This window comes from Camelus dromedarius, chromosome 7, assembly GCF_036321535.1.
Source record: "Camelus dromedarius isolate mCamDro1 chromosome 7, mCamDro1.pat, whole genome shotgun sequence".
Taxonomy (NCBI): Eukaryota; Metazoa; Chordata; class Mammalia; order Artiodactyla; family Camelidae; genus Camelus; species Camelus dromedarius.
In genome coordinates, this window is record NC_087442.1 from 49,940,356 (window position 1) to 49,956,414 (window position 16,059).

The 16,059-nt window shown below is 35.5% G+C and overlaps 1 protein-coding gene across 4 annotated transcripts in view; it reads right to left on the bottom strand.

Annotated features, from left to right (window-relative positions):
* HDAC9 (histone deacetylase 9) overlaps positions 1-16,059 on the bottom strand; it is a 682,621-nt gene that overhangs the window by 619,943 nt on the left and 46,619 nt on the right. For all 4 annotated transcript variants that reach the window (XM_064487516.1, XM_064487519.1, XM_064487517.1 and 1 more), the window contains exon 2: positions 3,260-3,376. In XM_064487516.1, the coding sequence (XP_064343586.1) occupies positions 3,260-3,284 (25 nt within the window). In that variant the 5' untranslated portion in view covers positions 3,285-3,376. The remainder of the gene's footprint in view (positions 1-3,259; positions 3,377-16,059) is intronic.

The window sequence follows — 16,059 nt, forward strand, 5'->3', positions numbered from 1 at the left end:
AGTTGATGATTTTATGTATTACATTTACATATGTTTTAAAATAATGCTACAATTTGTTATCATCATAAGCCTAAGAAGTTGAACTATACATACTACTCCCTCCTTTCCCATATGAAATTTGAGGCATGGGTTCATGTCCACTTTCTACATAACCAACAACCTATGCCATGTGGAAATAAGATTTCTATGTAACCTCAAGTCCCTTTTAGCCAGATCTGTTTCTTCTCCCTCAAGTTAGGGGTATGCACTTACCTGTTTTCTTTTTCTCTATTCCCTCACAAAGTTCAGTAAATTTTACTTCTGACCATCTATTCTTTACATATATAAACTATTTCTATAGCCTTGTTGCACAATATACTTTAACTCTTAAGCAATTACCTCAACAATAACAAAAAAAAATCACACATAAGATGAAAAAACTAAGAGTGGAATCACCCTTACACTGACTTCCCAAAAAGACATTACTTTTAGAATTAAGTTAGATGTAACACGGACCTACCTGAGAAATGATCGAAAGTGCCCATAGTTCACATTAAGTATCACCATAAAATTCTGGCCATTAGGCCTACTTTTCTTTAAACATGTAAAATTTTAAAATATTTTTATTACATTGTATTGATTCTTTTTCAAATAAGGTCAAAATATTTCTGTATTCATTTGTTGCAAGGTAGTTACCTTTAAATAGACTTTGATGGGCTAAACTGGGAGGCTAACTGCTTAGTGTTCTAATGGGATTAGGTGTTTACATTAAAAATAAATGGGTCCAATGAAATTTTGTCATTTGCAACAACATGGATGAACTTGAGGGGTATTGTGCTAGGTGAAGTAAGTCAGAAAGAAAAATACTGTATGATAACACGTACGTGTGGAATCTAAAAAATACAACTAGTGAACGTAACAAAAAAGATACAGACCCACAGATATAGAGAACAAACTAGCAGTTACCAGTGGGGAGGGGGGTAGGAGAGGGGCAATATAGATTAAGGGATTAAACTATTCTGTATAAAATTAGCTACAAGTATATATTGTATAACACGGAATATAGCCAATATTTTATAATAGCTATAAATGGAGTATAACTTTTAAAAATTGTGAATCACTATACTGTATACCTATAATTTATGTATTATCATACATCAACTATATTTCAATAAAAAAGAAAGAAAAAAAAATTAAGTGGGTCCAAGTCCATACATGTTACAAAGATGCTGAAGAAAGACCATATAGACGCTGAAATTGTTACACTTTCACTATTTAAAAGTTAGTAAGTTTTATAGATTGAGTTTAATTCTAATTTGGATCCAAAATTTTCCTTTATATTCATCCTTCACTAGTCTTGATGGCATCTGCATTTTGTGTCCATTCAAAATCACATACCCAGGTAGAAATGCCATTTCAAATGTTTCATCTGGATACAATTGTTTTAACTGCCCAAAATTCTATTTTCCCATGGTTCAATCTGCCTGTCACTCTTGTGTGAAGTAAAAGTGGGAGGGAAACAAATGTGGGGAGGATATGGAGGAGAGGTGGGTAGAGAATAAAGGGACATGGACAATTTTATAAAAATATATAAGAAGTCTAGTCTCTGGTCTTGAGAATTAAAGACAGCGCCCTATATAAATTATAGACAATAACTTGTAGAAATGGAGGAAGTTTTCTGCCACATCCATACTTAGCCAATTTGTTCCAATTGTTTTTAGTATGTTTTTTTAATGATTCTAACACGTTCTATCACTAGACCAAAAATGTTTGACCATGGTAGTTCTAAATTAAGTGCCTCTTTTAAATTATGCAATTTTGAAATATTAAATTTATATATAAATCAATATAATATATATTTAAAATGTAATACACACATATATAATATGCAAACATCATTTTAAGTTAAACTCAATAGAAAGGATAGAAACACTACAGTATAACTGTGATAGGTAATGCAGCTCACACATAATACTGCCTGTGAGGGTTGGGGACAGGAAGGGGAGCAGGGAGGAACAGGTATAGCAGAGCTTCCCACAGTGTAGTCCTCAGGCAGCAGCAGTAGCATCTGGGGGAACAGGTAAAAACTGCGATTCCTGGGACTCACCTAAGACAAACTAAATCAAAAACTATGGGGATGGGGCTTGTTTTTAACAAGCCCCCCCGTGATGCTAAGGTTTGAGAACAACTGGGTTACAGGGACTCAGAGACAGGAGGCCTCGGTAACTCTTCATCTGCTTTTTCAGATGACAATCCTGAATATAAATCATGACTGTGACTGAGGACTGTGGGATATCTTTACTCCATCATTTAGAATCAACTATTACAGTTATATCCTCCAATAATTTCCAGTTCCAAATTCAACATACAAGCTGGCAGACTGTTGGAGACGTGGAGGAAGGTTAATGAGACACTGGAATTCCAGAGCAGCTGATCTGGGTGTGGCAGTACACAGAGTGAAAAGCTTGGGAAAAGATTTCCCTTTATAAATTCTGAATAAAATATTACATTAGCTTCAACCTCAGGAGTTGGATAACTCAAGAATATCAATATGCTGAAAGATGTTTTTAAAGAGTGTATAGAAGTAAATATTTCCTATAATGATCCAAACAGATAATTCTTTTTAAATTTGTCTATGTTTAACATGTGATATCTGAACCTACTCTGTCATTCTCAAGACTTGTATTTGTTCCAAAAGTGACACCCTGTTCCTGGAGGAATGGGTGTTGGCTGTGCTGATCACAACACTACATGAGCCACACATCACACTGGACTCAGAGGAAGCAGGTGCTGAGATTATAATTAAATATGTATATAGGAAACAGAACTGGGAGCAAAGAAGGGTGGGGAGGAGAAATATCCTTCCTGTGTGTCAAAGAGATGGAGGAGGAGTGAATCCACAGGCTGACTTCCAAAGCCCACAACACAATTTTAAAAACATACAGACACATATTAGGTCAGAAAGACTATGGGTGTGAATTAGACGTCTACATCATATTTAATAAATATTTATAACTTCATAAAATGCAATCCAAATGTTACACTGGCAGCAGAAGAACTAAAGCCCAGTACTCAGATAACAATGCAAATAATATTAATCGCCTGGAAAGCAAGTTGGTTACGTAATAGAAGATGAGCTATGGTCAAAATGCATTAGACCAACCAATCTTCATCAGAAAAAAAAAATTATTTCACAACTTAAATTTCTTGGTTTGAAGCAACAGAAAGCAAAATCTTTTATATTAGGTCTGTTAATGGTTAAAGAAACAACCAAACTGACCTGGCTGTACTGGCGAGCTCATCATGGGAATCCAGAGGACTGATGGGCTGAGATGCGGGTTCACAGCTTTCCTTCAGCTGGCAATGTCGGTCCACGAGGGGTTGGGAGAGGGGAAACCTAGAATGTAAGAAAAATGGATGTGTATTATATAGGTTTGTCAAGACACACAGGAAAAGAAACACAGAAATCCAGTTTTGAGTCTCAGCTCAGGCACAGCTCAACAGGCTGTCACACAACCTCCCAGGAGTCTTAAAAGTCTTCATTTATAAAAGAGCAAATTTACCAGCCGTGCCTAATATTGCGAACATCAAAATAAAATAAGAGGCGTGTAAGGAATCTGTGCAAAGCACTTCACATAATAATTCTTTCCAACTTAGTATTCTATACTAATTTGTTTACTGTTATCATTATTACAAAAATTTTTAACTTTTTTTTGGAATTTTTGGATGTAAGTATCCCATTACATAGTAATTTTTAACTATCATTTTTAACTCTCACTATCATTAACAAAGATTTCCTTCTAGAGATAAGGACTCCTTGGCAAAAGAAAAAAAAATTCATGGACTGAAAAATAGGAACAAATACACTATAAACTATAAGGGTGACAGAAAATTCCCATTACAATTTTCATTTCTACTTGATGTCTTCTGCAATTTTGTTCCAGTCAAAAGTAATAACAACCATAGTCTTTCTAGGAGAGGCACTTACAGGATGGACTTCTTGAAAGGAATTTAAGGGACTTTCTGCTTTTAATTTGAATGTACTCTCACTTCTAGACACTTCAGCAAGGGAAGAGGAATTGGAAGGACATTCTCCTCACAGCTTACTGGAATGTCAAAGTTTTAAAAAAGAAGAGGAAGAAGCTTTTAAATTTGCACTTAATGAGTTTCTTACTAAAATAGTATATCCAAATTGCACTATTTTTATAGACAGAATGCTGTAACTCTGAGAATTGTACATCTCTTTATCTTGAGAATCCAACATATTTATTGTGACTCGTTTTCCCATCAGTATTTTGAAAGTGTTATTACTATTTTTGCCCAAATGTATAAAGCAGGATATAGAAACATATTTCCTTTGAAGAACTATATAACATCCCTAAGAATACCTATAATACTTCAAATCATCTCAAAATAGAAGTATGCTAGTTACTTAAAACAGTTAAATAAGAGTCACCAGTTCTAGCAGGCTACTTCTCACTACATCTTTCATGCTGGATATATATTAAGATTTAGGAACAATAAAATGCATATTTTTATAAGTCTCCTTCAAAAATTATACTGATATGCTTGTTTTATCAGTATTATTTAAAGAATCATAATTTCCAGGTTGATGAGAAAGCACTATTTCTACCGAAAAAAGATGAAAAATGAAGAGCAGAAAATTCCTTTGACTTCTGTATCAGCAAACATACATTATGACCTTAACTTCTAAATAATAAGATGTCAGTGTCATATTTTAAAGTAATAACATCATGTGCATGGTTCTCTATAGTTACAAAGTCCTTTTGGATATACCATATTTTATATCATTTTCACATCAACCATGCTAATAGATACCTGTAACTCTCCCCCATAGGTGAGAAAATTGAGATGTATATGCTTCATAATTAAAGGGTAATGAAGCAAAATAAAAGCTAAAATTGAGTGAGATTTGAATTTATAGACTATCTAAAAATAATGAATGTGTGCTCTGAGTTTTGGGCATTTTAATTTTTTTTTACATTGCAGCCTGAAACATTTATAAATGTTCTTGATAAATTCTTGATTCTCAATGTCATGGTTTTGATTTTAAATTAAAAATAAGAAAAAGGAAAGGACAGGAAACCTTAAGAGAATGTAAGTGAAGCAGCACTGAAAGGTATGTTCCATCAGGGGCATAGTTACCCTGCTGTTTAATAAAAAACTTCTTTTTAATCTATTTTGTTGCTTTATACAATTGATACTTGTATATTTACAAATAGAACTTAATGTAATCAATAATTTCCAACAGTTTTACAGTGGTAATACATATCAAAGCCAAAGTTTTGCTACTTGTCCCAAAATCTAAAATTGAAAAGATGTTTCTATTTCTACATACTTCTGCCATTTATTTCCATAAACACATAATATAACTGTCCACGACATGGTGACTCATGGTTAGTTACATAATGTTTGGATTTTGCCTTTATAGCTCTAGACTTGAGTTGCAAAGTGAATCTCAGATGGAGATATGAATTTGGCTTCCAAAATATCATCATTAAATACCTTTTTAAAATGTAAACAACTCTCCTTGCCAGTCAACCTTTTTAATAACTGCCTAATCATGACACATTCTCCTAACATTATGAAAGCCTTGTTATCTGAACACTGTTATAAAGAAAATTAATATGCATTTCTATGTTGACACATACTACTTTCCATTTATTACATCTGCATTTCCAATGAGCCACATTAAACCAAAGTTACCACAACTATAGCTGCATAACTGAAATACAGTCATTTAAAGAGCTCTCCTAAAAAGTTTCAGTGGTATCAATCCTCTACATGTACATGCATATCATGTGTGTGTGTGTGTGTGTGTGTGTGTGTAAATCAGGCTACATAAGCTTCCTTCTACTCACAGACAACAAAATCAATGGATTAGCAGCCATATTCACACCTTTCAGGGACAAAATTGATATGAAATTTGATACAAATTAAGACCATTTTCAGCTGCTTGGAAAAGAGGGGTCAGTGGGGGAATATTTGTCAATGAGAAAGGGCAATTTATCCGTAAATCTCCCCACACTTCTTTATCTAAATGGACTGCAAAGAAACAGACTATTTTCTTAGAATAGGGAAGTTTTCCCCTTGTTTATTAGTTATTCTTATGATAAGTCTGAACTAGAAATAATAGGAAACTGGCCTTGATGTAGATACCTAAGTGAAAAAAGAAAAAAAAAGTTATGCTGATTGTGAGTATGGATTTTTAAAGTAGACACAGAAATATATCTGCCTTCAATAGTGTCAATTAGTTTGTACATTAATTTGTCCATTTGAGGAGGTAAATATAAGCACAGGGAGAGCAAAACTACCGCTATAAATATATTACTTATTGCTCTTGAAGAATGGTTATTTGGGCTCAGCTACATTCCTTGAGCTACCTGGATCCACAATAAGGGGCTAAGAGTCTTTGCTTCAAAAAGGTCATCTCTGACTACAAGTTGGTCAGCTGCCTATAAGTATATTATTGTTGCTCTGTGCTGGAATATAGCACACAGCAATAGCCCAAGGAGGTGATGTCTCGCAATGTCTTACCTTGCCTGTGGAGCCAGGGGAATAGAGGGCACTAACACATTACATTGCCTCAGCCCACACTGCTCTCATAAACATCACTGTGGAGGTGCTTCCATAGGTCCTTGAACCATTCCACCTACATGGCCTTTTCCGTAACAGTAATATGGCAAGTCAGCAGAGCTTTACAGATCGCAAAGAATCTGCACGAGGATTATCTCGTCTTATCTTCACAACAGCCCTCTAGAGTATACTGAGTAAGCCATTATTATTCCCATTTCACAGATGAGGGATTTGAGGCTTAGACAGTTTTAGGATTTGTTCACAGACACGTAAGTGGAAAATGGGAGGTCTGGCCTTCAGCCTCTCACCCAGTGCTTTCTTTGTTGCATCACAAGGAATTACAGGCCATTCTAGCAGAGTGGCTGGAATACCAAGACTGTCTACTAGTCTTCACAATTTCAGTACTGACTCATTGAGTTACAGGTCCTTACTAAAGAATTTACCTAGCCATTGAATAGACTGAACTCAGTCACAATAGATGGTAAATAAATTTAAAAGTTGCTATAAATGTCTAGGAGAATTCCCACAGCATAAGCTTTCAAATATGACTTGGACTTCACCTTCCTACCACAATCTTTCTTCTGTTTTTTTTTTTTAAACTATAGCCTGAGCTTCTTAGTAGTTTTCTTTTTTTTTCTTTTGGGCAATTGGTATTATTTGGGCAGTGCCACTAAGAAAGCAGAATGCTTTTGTAGTCTATGTAGCTACCAAAAATTATGTGTCTCTAATACACCTTTCTCAGACTTAGGGCAAGTTGTAATGCATAGTTCAGTCTGTTAAAGCCATTCACACTCATGGGCAGGTCCTTTTCTTCTGATATGGAGCTATTAGCTCCAAATTCTCTACATAGTAGGCTTCATGGGCTGACTCAATTCATAACATCCACTGTACAGTGCATTGAGTATCAGGAGGTTCATCATATCTACAGTCTCTCTCTTATGCCTCAGAACCTGAAATTCTGCCGTAATTTCATCTTTAGAGAGAAACACTAGAAAGTCACTCTTATCTTACTCAATTCAACAAACTCGTTACTGAGTACCAGATACTTGTGATGGAAACCTCAGATTCCCATTTCCATGCTTTTGTGCCTCCTTCCCCAAAGGATACTATCACCTCTTTTCTACCTCCCAGCTCAAATTCTTTAAGGTCATGTTCAAACAAGAATTTTTAACCAATCACTCCAAGTAAAAGGTCAACTTCCCCACGTATGTTCCCACTGGGTCTTGTACATGTCTATAATAACAGTTCTTTTGTTAGATAATAATAGCAACTCTAATGTTAGTGAAGTACTTTTGTCCATCGTGAGACTATGTTCCTCGGTTCAGGGATTGCACTATCTCATCTCATCAATCCCCATAACTACCACAATGCGTGGTACATATAGGGACACAATAAATTCTTAAAGGGGAAGGGCTAAAACAATGAGTCTGTACTTGCCTGACTTTGGGGCAGAGCCATTTATCTAATTTGTTAATATAAACTTCTAAAGGACTAGAATACAGTCCTTTGACTTACATCAAAGAAAGAAAGAAAATACTCTAGAGTTTGGACCACCATCTAGAAAGAATAGACCCAGACAAGGTGTGCGCCTTCATGATTCAGGGGAAGACACCAGACACTCAAAACCAAATTTGCCCATGAATTGTTTTCCAGATAACATCATTACCAAGACTTTTCAGCTGAAGTGATTTCTCAGATCATTGGAAGGGTTCAGCTTCTCACTTTATTAGCTTCAGATTTTTTTTCTGCTCAGCAATATCTCTTTATTAGGCAAGCTCTACAAACTCGCAATTGCATCAGAATAATCAAACCACTATTCATCAAGACACAGGAGAATGGGATACAGAGATTTAAGGATACTTGTTTCCCTTCAATCTCAGTAGCAGAAGCAGGACTGTGAAAATGATGCTCATGACAATACTTAAGTTGTCTTAAACAATCGGACCCTGGGAACCCTGGGGACTCTGGGGACTAAAAAATTAGTTGACATGCACTATCAGAGTGCAGCTAAGAAAAGAACATGTTACTGGAGGGCCACACATCTCACATACACTTTCTGTGTTGACATTTTAAAAGCAAATAATAAGTTCCATTCTAAGACTTTTAGGAGAATCATTTAATAAACACAGGCTACAATGTAGAGTGTAACACAGAGCAGAGAATGCAGCTTGGAAGGTTAGTTATGCATATATTTTGCATATTTAAGATAGGATTCAGTAGCCTATACTATAAATATAATTCAATGGTAACATCTAAAAATATATATATAACACAATTAGAAATGGTCTGCTGGATATTCATTTTATAAGAAGAAATTCTGCCAACTTCAGGACCTGCACTAATAAAAACAGACTTTTTCTTAGTAAACCTTGACTTTAAAAACACTGGGCTTAGTCCCAGGGTATCCAGTACCCAAGTCATATCCCAAAAAGCTTCTATAAAGACCATTTCATCACAAAGCCTTCCTGCACTGATTTTTATGAAATCATCTTTGAAGGTCTCTACTTGCAACTTCCCTCCTTGGACAATAGGGAACAGGGAGTCATAGTCATCATTATCATCAGTTTGAGTTTAAAACGAGAATCACAATACCTAGGAACTGCAGGACATACAAGGCTCCCCTTCAGTCATGGCAAAGGGGATATTGAAAAAAAAAGCTTTGTCTACCTGTAAATACACATGAGACAGAAGTCCAAAATAGAATTGAGAAAAGGAAGTAATAGTCGAAGTGAAGGAACTTGCAACAGACAACCTCTGATACCTGTGCAGCAGGAGGGCTTTGTAATCCATACACTATAACCTTCCCTGCAGAAAACTTGCCTGATCAAGCATGCTTAAAAGAATCTGGCTCCCAGTCTACTGCCTTGCCAGTGTGGAAGCACGGGTTACGATCAGCTAGCCAGATACAAAAGACCTTTATCCATCATGACAATTTAGATTGACATAGTTCTTTCTTTCAAACTTCAATGCTGAATACATTAAAATTTTTTTCTGTGATTTTTTTTTTTAACGCTGCAACTTACCTCCTGAAGATCTAAAACTCCCCTCATGCGGCAAAGTGCCCATATTAAACATCTCACTAGCTGTGTGATCTGGAAGTCAATTAACCTCTCTGCGCCTCAGTTGCTTAAAGATGAATTTTTAACTTACCAGGTCATTGTGAGGCTTGAAGAAAATAAATATAATCGGTAAGGAGTAGGTGCTCAAAAATGTTGACTAGTATTATCATTATTAGTATAAAAATTGTATTTTACTTCAGGCCAAGTTCCATCTCAGGAGAAAACAGTGACACACAGTGCCTCTCACCCTGGAACAGGGTTCTGCAGCACAGCTATTAATCTTTCACACTCTGCTAGGGTTACAACAGGGATCTAATTACTAAAGCTTTTTTCCTTTCTTTGCTTTTTTTCTTTTAGAAGGCAAATGTGCACTCTAAGGAAAAATACTGTCCTATCATTTGCTTATGAATATACCATATTTACCATAATCTTTCACTGCTATACACACACACACACACACACACACACACACACCATTTGGGTATTGATGGAAAGAAAAACATTACAACATAAAAAATAGCAAATTAAGAACAACTATCATTTTGTAGAAATTTGAAGAGAAACATCAAGTATATCCCCCAGGTACCATATAAATCCTTCTTTAAAGAACTTTTCTATTGTTTTAACAGATCACCATGTTAATTTCAATAGACTTATGGCCTGTCTCTATTCTGGGCAGAATTTCACTGATCATGTTACTCACTGCTCTGTTGCTAGTGTTCAGTCCGACTTGGAGCCAGCCAAGACACATCGTCAGTCATGCACAAATAAGCACCTCAGGTGAAGAAATGACAACAGCAGAACACCCACAAGATAAAGAAGGAAAACAAGATGAGCCTTGAACCACCAGGGCCACGGCCAAGAAATGTGAGGTACATGGAACCCCTCCCCAACCAACACCTGTGTTGTCACTGATTCCTTTTATTCTGCATTGCCCTGCCTTTGATCCTCTTTTCCACTAGGCTTCTCCAAGATCTCTTCTAATTGAATAGGTCATTTACTTCTTTGACCCCTTTCCAAAGAACCCACTTTCACTAATGACTTGAACCAACTTCCCATCTCCCATCTGTATCTCCTTCTCATCCCCTCCCAAAGACCTCTATTTTATACCTAAGATTTATCTCAACATCCATCCCTCTCTGGTTCTTTCCTCACTTATGTTTTTCCTTTTTCTACAGAGGCTTCTTTTAAACACACACCAATATCTTAGGACACACCTAAGTTTCCAGAATACACTGATATGGAAAAAAATGAATCATCATTATCAGATATCTTGTTCTTTAAACTTCACCCTACCAATTGGTATTGACTTCTCTAACTTGCACAAACTTTATATTCAAGTTAAGATCCACCCAGGTTCATGCTATAAAACTTTGTGGGCTATATTTAGTACAGCAGCAACAGATTTAACAGTGCTTGAATTTAACATGTACTTATTGAGTGCTTAGTATGAATGTTCAGTAGAGAGCTAAGAGCATAACTCAGATAATTCCTGCCTCACAGATTCCACACCAGGAATTTCTCAGAGTGTGGTCCGAGGACTCCCCTAAAAATACAGATTAAGACACTTGGGACTTATTTAGGACCTCTTGTATCAGAATCTTTGTGACAAGGGTCCAGAAACAGTATTTTTAATAAGTTTCCACAATGATTCTTAAGTGAGCTAAAGTGTGAGAACCACTGGAGAAACCACATATACACATGAACAATTAAGAAACTACAAAACATGTAACAGTTTATAACAGAATAACAGTTAAAAAAAAAAAAGTGCACTGGCTGTGAAGTCTGACAGACTGTAATACAAATTTCACTTCTCTGATTTTCTTGCAGTATTTTTACAGGCAAATTACTCTACCACTCTGACCTTCCTCATCAGTAAGATGCTGGCTCTAATAACTACTTGTAGGATCACTACAGACAAATGACAATATATTTTAAATGCTTAGTATAGTGCTCAATAAATGTGAGATATCATTATGACAGTCAGGGGACTCCATGTTGCAAACTGCCCCTGGAATTGTGAAACACTGCAGCCTTAACAGGTGTGATTTCTTTAAAGGAATCGGACAGCACAAGCACTGCAGGAATTTGGAAATGGAGTTTTCATTATAATTAGAGGCAGACAGGAAAGTTACCCTGGAAGAGCTGCATGCAGCTTTAGGATTTTGAATTTTATTCAAACATGCATGATGGGCAAAAATGTTCTTTTCTCAAGATTCCTCAAGCCCTAACTCAATGAATTGTAAATAGTTTCAAGAAACAGTTTTAAAATTACCTTGCTGTGTCTTTCAAGAATTTCATGTTTGAAATAATCTATTTTTGTATTTCCGTATCAATAAAATATTTTAGTGTTAAAATTATCCTCCAAATTATCTCAAGTTCTGTGCTAGTAACAGGATGGTGGTAGTTGGTTTTATGTAGCATATTCCATTCCCAACAAGAGGGTAGAATTTTATACAGACTGTCTCTCAAGTAGCCTATGTTCTTTATATATAAAATTATAGTGCTGACCTCCTGCCAAGAGGGAGCACTCTTTGGGTTACTATACTATTATTACTGATGGGTTGCAGCTTTTCTATCATCTCTTGGAAGAACGTTATGAAAGATGTCCACTGAGGGTCAGGAGAGTCAGGAAGATGAAGAATCACCTGCTCCAGTAACTGGCTCATGATGGAATCAAGCCTCTTGAGCCCATGAGTAAAAAACTAATCAATCAGGCTGACTCACTACAGAGCCAAACCTATTGAACCTCATTATTACTGGGAAGAATAAAGAGCAACCACCAGTCCATTTCAAAAAATGGAGAGAAGTTTCAAATTATAAAACCTGCAAAAATAAGGTAACAATAATTACTGAGTATACAAATAAAGTCGCAGAACTCAAAACAAATACAGTGCTCAATCCACAGGACACTTATTCCGTCTGAGTAAGAAAGCCTCCTTTGAAACTGAGTATCTGAATAAAAACAAAGGGGCTAAAATAAATCATTTTATTGCAGCCAACTTCTATTAATGTCACATAGGGGAGGAGATATAGCCTTTGCTTTCATATTCCAGTTCTGCAGGAAAATATGTGCATATGTACATATATATATATGCACATATTAAAACAGACTGAGACAAATCAACACACATAAATAGTTAAATGCAACATCTGTAGCAGTCCTTAAGATTGTATTAAAGTCTTTGCCATTTATCAGGCTAGTAAATCATATCAGCTACTAGATATTTAAATTGCCAGTTGCTGGGCAACCACAGTTTTGTCAACTGTCACTCACTCTTAAGTTCCTCTGCAACACTCCTTTAAGGAAAAAAGTGAAAAATTCTTGAGATGTTTATTCGGGGCATAAGAAATGTACTAGTTTCATCTCTGAGTTTAAAGAGTCTAAGAATTGAGTGATATTGAGAAAATAAACATGTTTCTTAGTGAGTACCACAACTGCCCCTTCTCCAATTTACTAATATAAGTGAGGTGGCTGAGTATCTAGCCAGAAAAGTTGAGGGACTTTCCTAAAGTAAGTTTTCCTTTTGGAACCTGGTCCACAGTAGAGGCATGTTCATGATAGAAGCCTTCTAAAAAAAATACTCTGGGGGAAAGAGTTGATTCTCAACAAAACTGATGTCTGGTTATTTTTATATTCACATGGTCATCATTGAAGGATGAATAAGCATTACAGCCACAGTAATCAACTATTCCTTGCTTCTGATGCTGACTTTTTTCCCCTGGATAGTTAGAAATGAAGTAATCTGCTACCGTCTCATGAAAATTTCTACCTTGTAAATGTTGTTTTATTTTCTTGGATGTAAATCAGCATCCATTGTTTACTCAGTCCAAGAGTTAAGTTATCTACCAGTAGTATAAAACTCTTCAAGGTAAGGCAGCTTCCTCAGTCATGAAGATAATATAATGCAGTATCTATGCAGTTCACTCTGTCAGTGCAAGTAGTTCTAGAATTGCTGCTCCCTGCCTCTCTGAGCCTCAGGTTTGGACCAGATCACCTCTAAAGTTCTTCCTACCAATAACATTTTATAAACTCATCAATCTTTTAATTATATAGTTCTGAGTTACCGCCTATAAAACTAAGCCAAGCCAATAATGCAGACTTGCTTGTGTTGCTTCATCTCACAAATATAGATAGAAGCATACACAACTACAAAGAAAATTATTAAAACATATAATTGGCTCTGTTGCAGAAACATTTCAAAAATAAAGAGGGATATCTTTATGACTTCAAGTAGGAAGGATACTCTGTAAAACAAGACAATTTGTCTACTTCAAAATCAAAAACTTTGTGCAATAAAACAAACTCTTAAAAAGTGTAAAAATAAATCACACTGAGGGAAAAATATTGCAATGCAAATAACTAACAAAGAATTAGTAATGAGCATATTTAAAGAATACCCATAAAGCAGCAAGAAAACAAACCAAAAGAAATAAAAAAGAAATGGACAATAAACTGAAAGTAAAATTTTAGCAGCCAGTAATTACATGAAGAGATGCTTAGTGAAATATCAGTCACCTCCAACAGACTGGACATCATTTTAAAATCTTAAATCCTAGTGTTGGCAAGGATATGAAACAACTAAAATTCTCATACACTTTCAGAGCAGTGTAAATGCACGCATCACCTAGAACTATCCAGTCAAGCAGAAGATTTGTAATACCCTATGACCTTTGGTAGGCAGAATAATGGCCTCCCAAAGATATTCATGAACTAATCCCCAGAACCTGTGAATATGTTACCTTACATGGCAAAGGGGAATTAAGGTTGCAGATGGAATTACGTTTGTTAATAAAATGACTTTAAAATAGGGAGACTATCCTAGCTTATTCAGGTGGGCCCAATGTATTCACAAGGGCTCTTAAAAGTGGGGGACAGGCAGAAGAAGAGAGTCTGATGGAGATGTGACATGGAATAATAGAGAGATACAGCACTGCTGGCTTCGAAGACAGGGGAATGAGTCCACAATCTAAAGCATTTGAGCACTCTCTGGAAGATGTAAAAAGCAAGAGATGAATTCTCCCCTAGAGGTTCCATAAGAAACAGTTCTGCCAAAACCTGGAATTTAGCCCACTGAGACCCATGTCAGACTTCTAACCTCCATAACTGTAAGATAATAAATTTGTATTGTTTTAAGCCAGCAGGTTGTTATAAGCCAGCAGGTTTGGGGTAATCTGTTTCAACAGCAATAGGAAACTAATAAATGACCTAGCAATTCTACTTCTGGGAAATTCTCTCACGTGCCTTTTTGGGCAAAATCACAAGAATGTTCATAGCAAGATTACTTAGAACAGAAACTTTGGAAACAATCTAAATGTTCATCAAAAGGAGAATGGATATATAAGTACTGTGATGATTCATATTATAGAATACTATACAGTAATTAATATAAAGGACCTACAGCTACATATATCAACATGGATATATCTTAAAATTTACAGTAAATTAATGAAATAATAAGCTAAAGCATGGTTTGTATAAAATACCATTTGTATAAGGTTCAAAATGTACAAAATGATATGATGATATTTGTGGCTAAATATACTGTAGCTGAATAAATAAATGGATGGGAATGATAAACACCATACTCAGGATAGTATCTACCTCTGTGGAGTGAGTGAATTGTACAGACTGCTTCAAGTATGTCTTGAACGCCTTATTTTGTAACAAAAACAAAAAGTCCTAACGTAAATAAGACAAAGCATAAAGATCTGACAATTACATAGTGAGTAGGTGGCTGTTAAATGTGTTATTCATATTTTCTGTATAACTGAAATTTTTTATAATAAAAAATAAACATATGTTCCAAGGATGTATTTTCCATGTGTCCACTGGCAAACTGATTCTTCCCAAACTCACAGAAAATGATCTCACCCAAGGAAGTATCCCTATTAACTCGCCAATTAAAAGACAAAAATACCAGAAAGCAAATATCAATATTTGACCCAATTTTTGTAACCTTCCAATGTACACTGAAGCAAGCAGATTTTTATTTTTCCTTTTATTTTAAGCAATTTCATCTTAACGTCTGAAAGCCAAGAAGTAATTCATACAGGGAGGATTTCTTCAGTGTGTCTCCAAATAGGCACACCCAGGTGTGAAGAAGTCTATTTGTAAGTGGGTATTTATGAAATGGACAATAATAAGTATGCTGTCACCTTTCAGATAAAAAAAGTGAAATGGTTCATTTAGAAATACAGTGTTGAAGTAAGTTGTTAAATAAACAAAATAACATTCTACCTATCATTGTCAAAACCATCCATCAATAAGGATAAACAAGCTAAAGACACAAACATTGAGGAAAAAATTAAATCTACTTCTGTGGTTTAATTTTCTCCTTTATTATCTATACTTCCAGCAAACCTATTTCAATTCCTATTTTTCTCCTTTTTAAGTGGCAATGTCTGTCTGATGCCTCAAAGG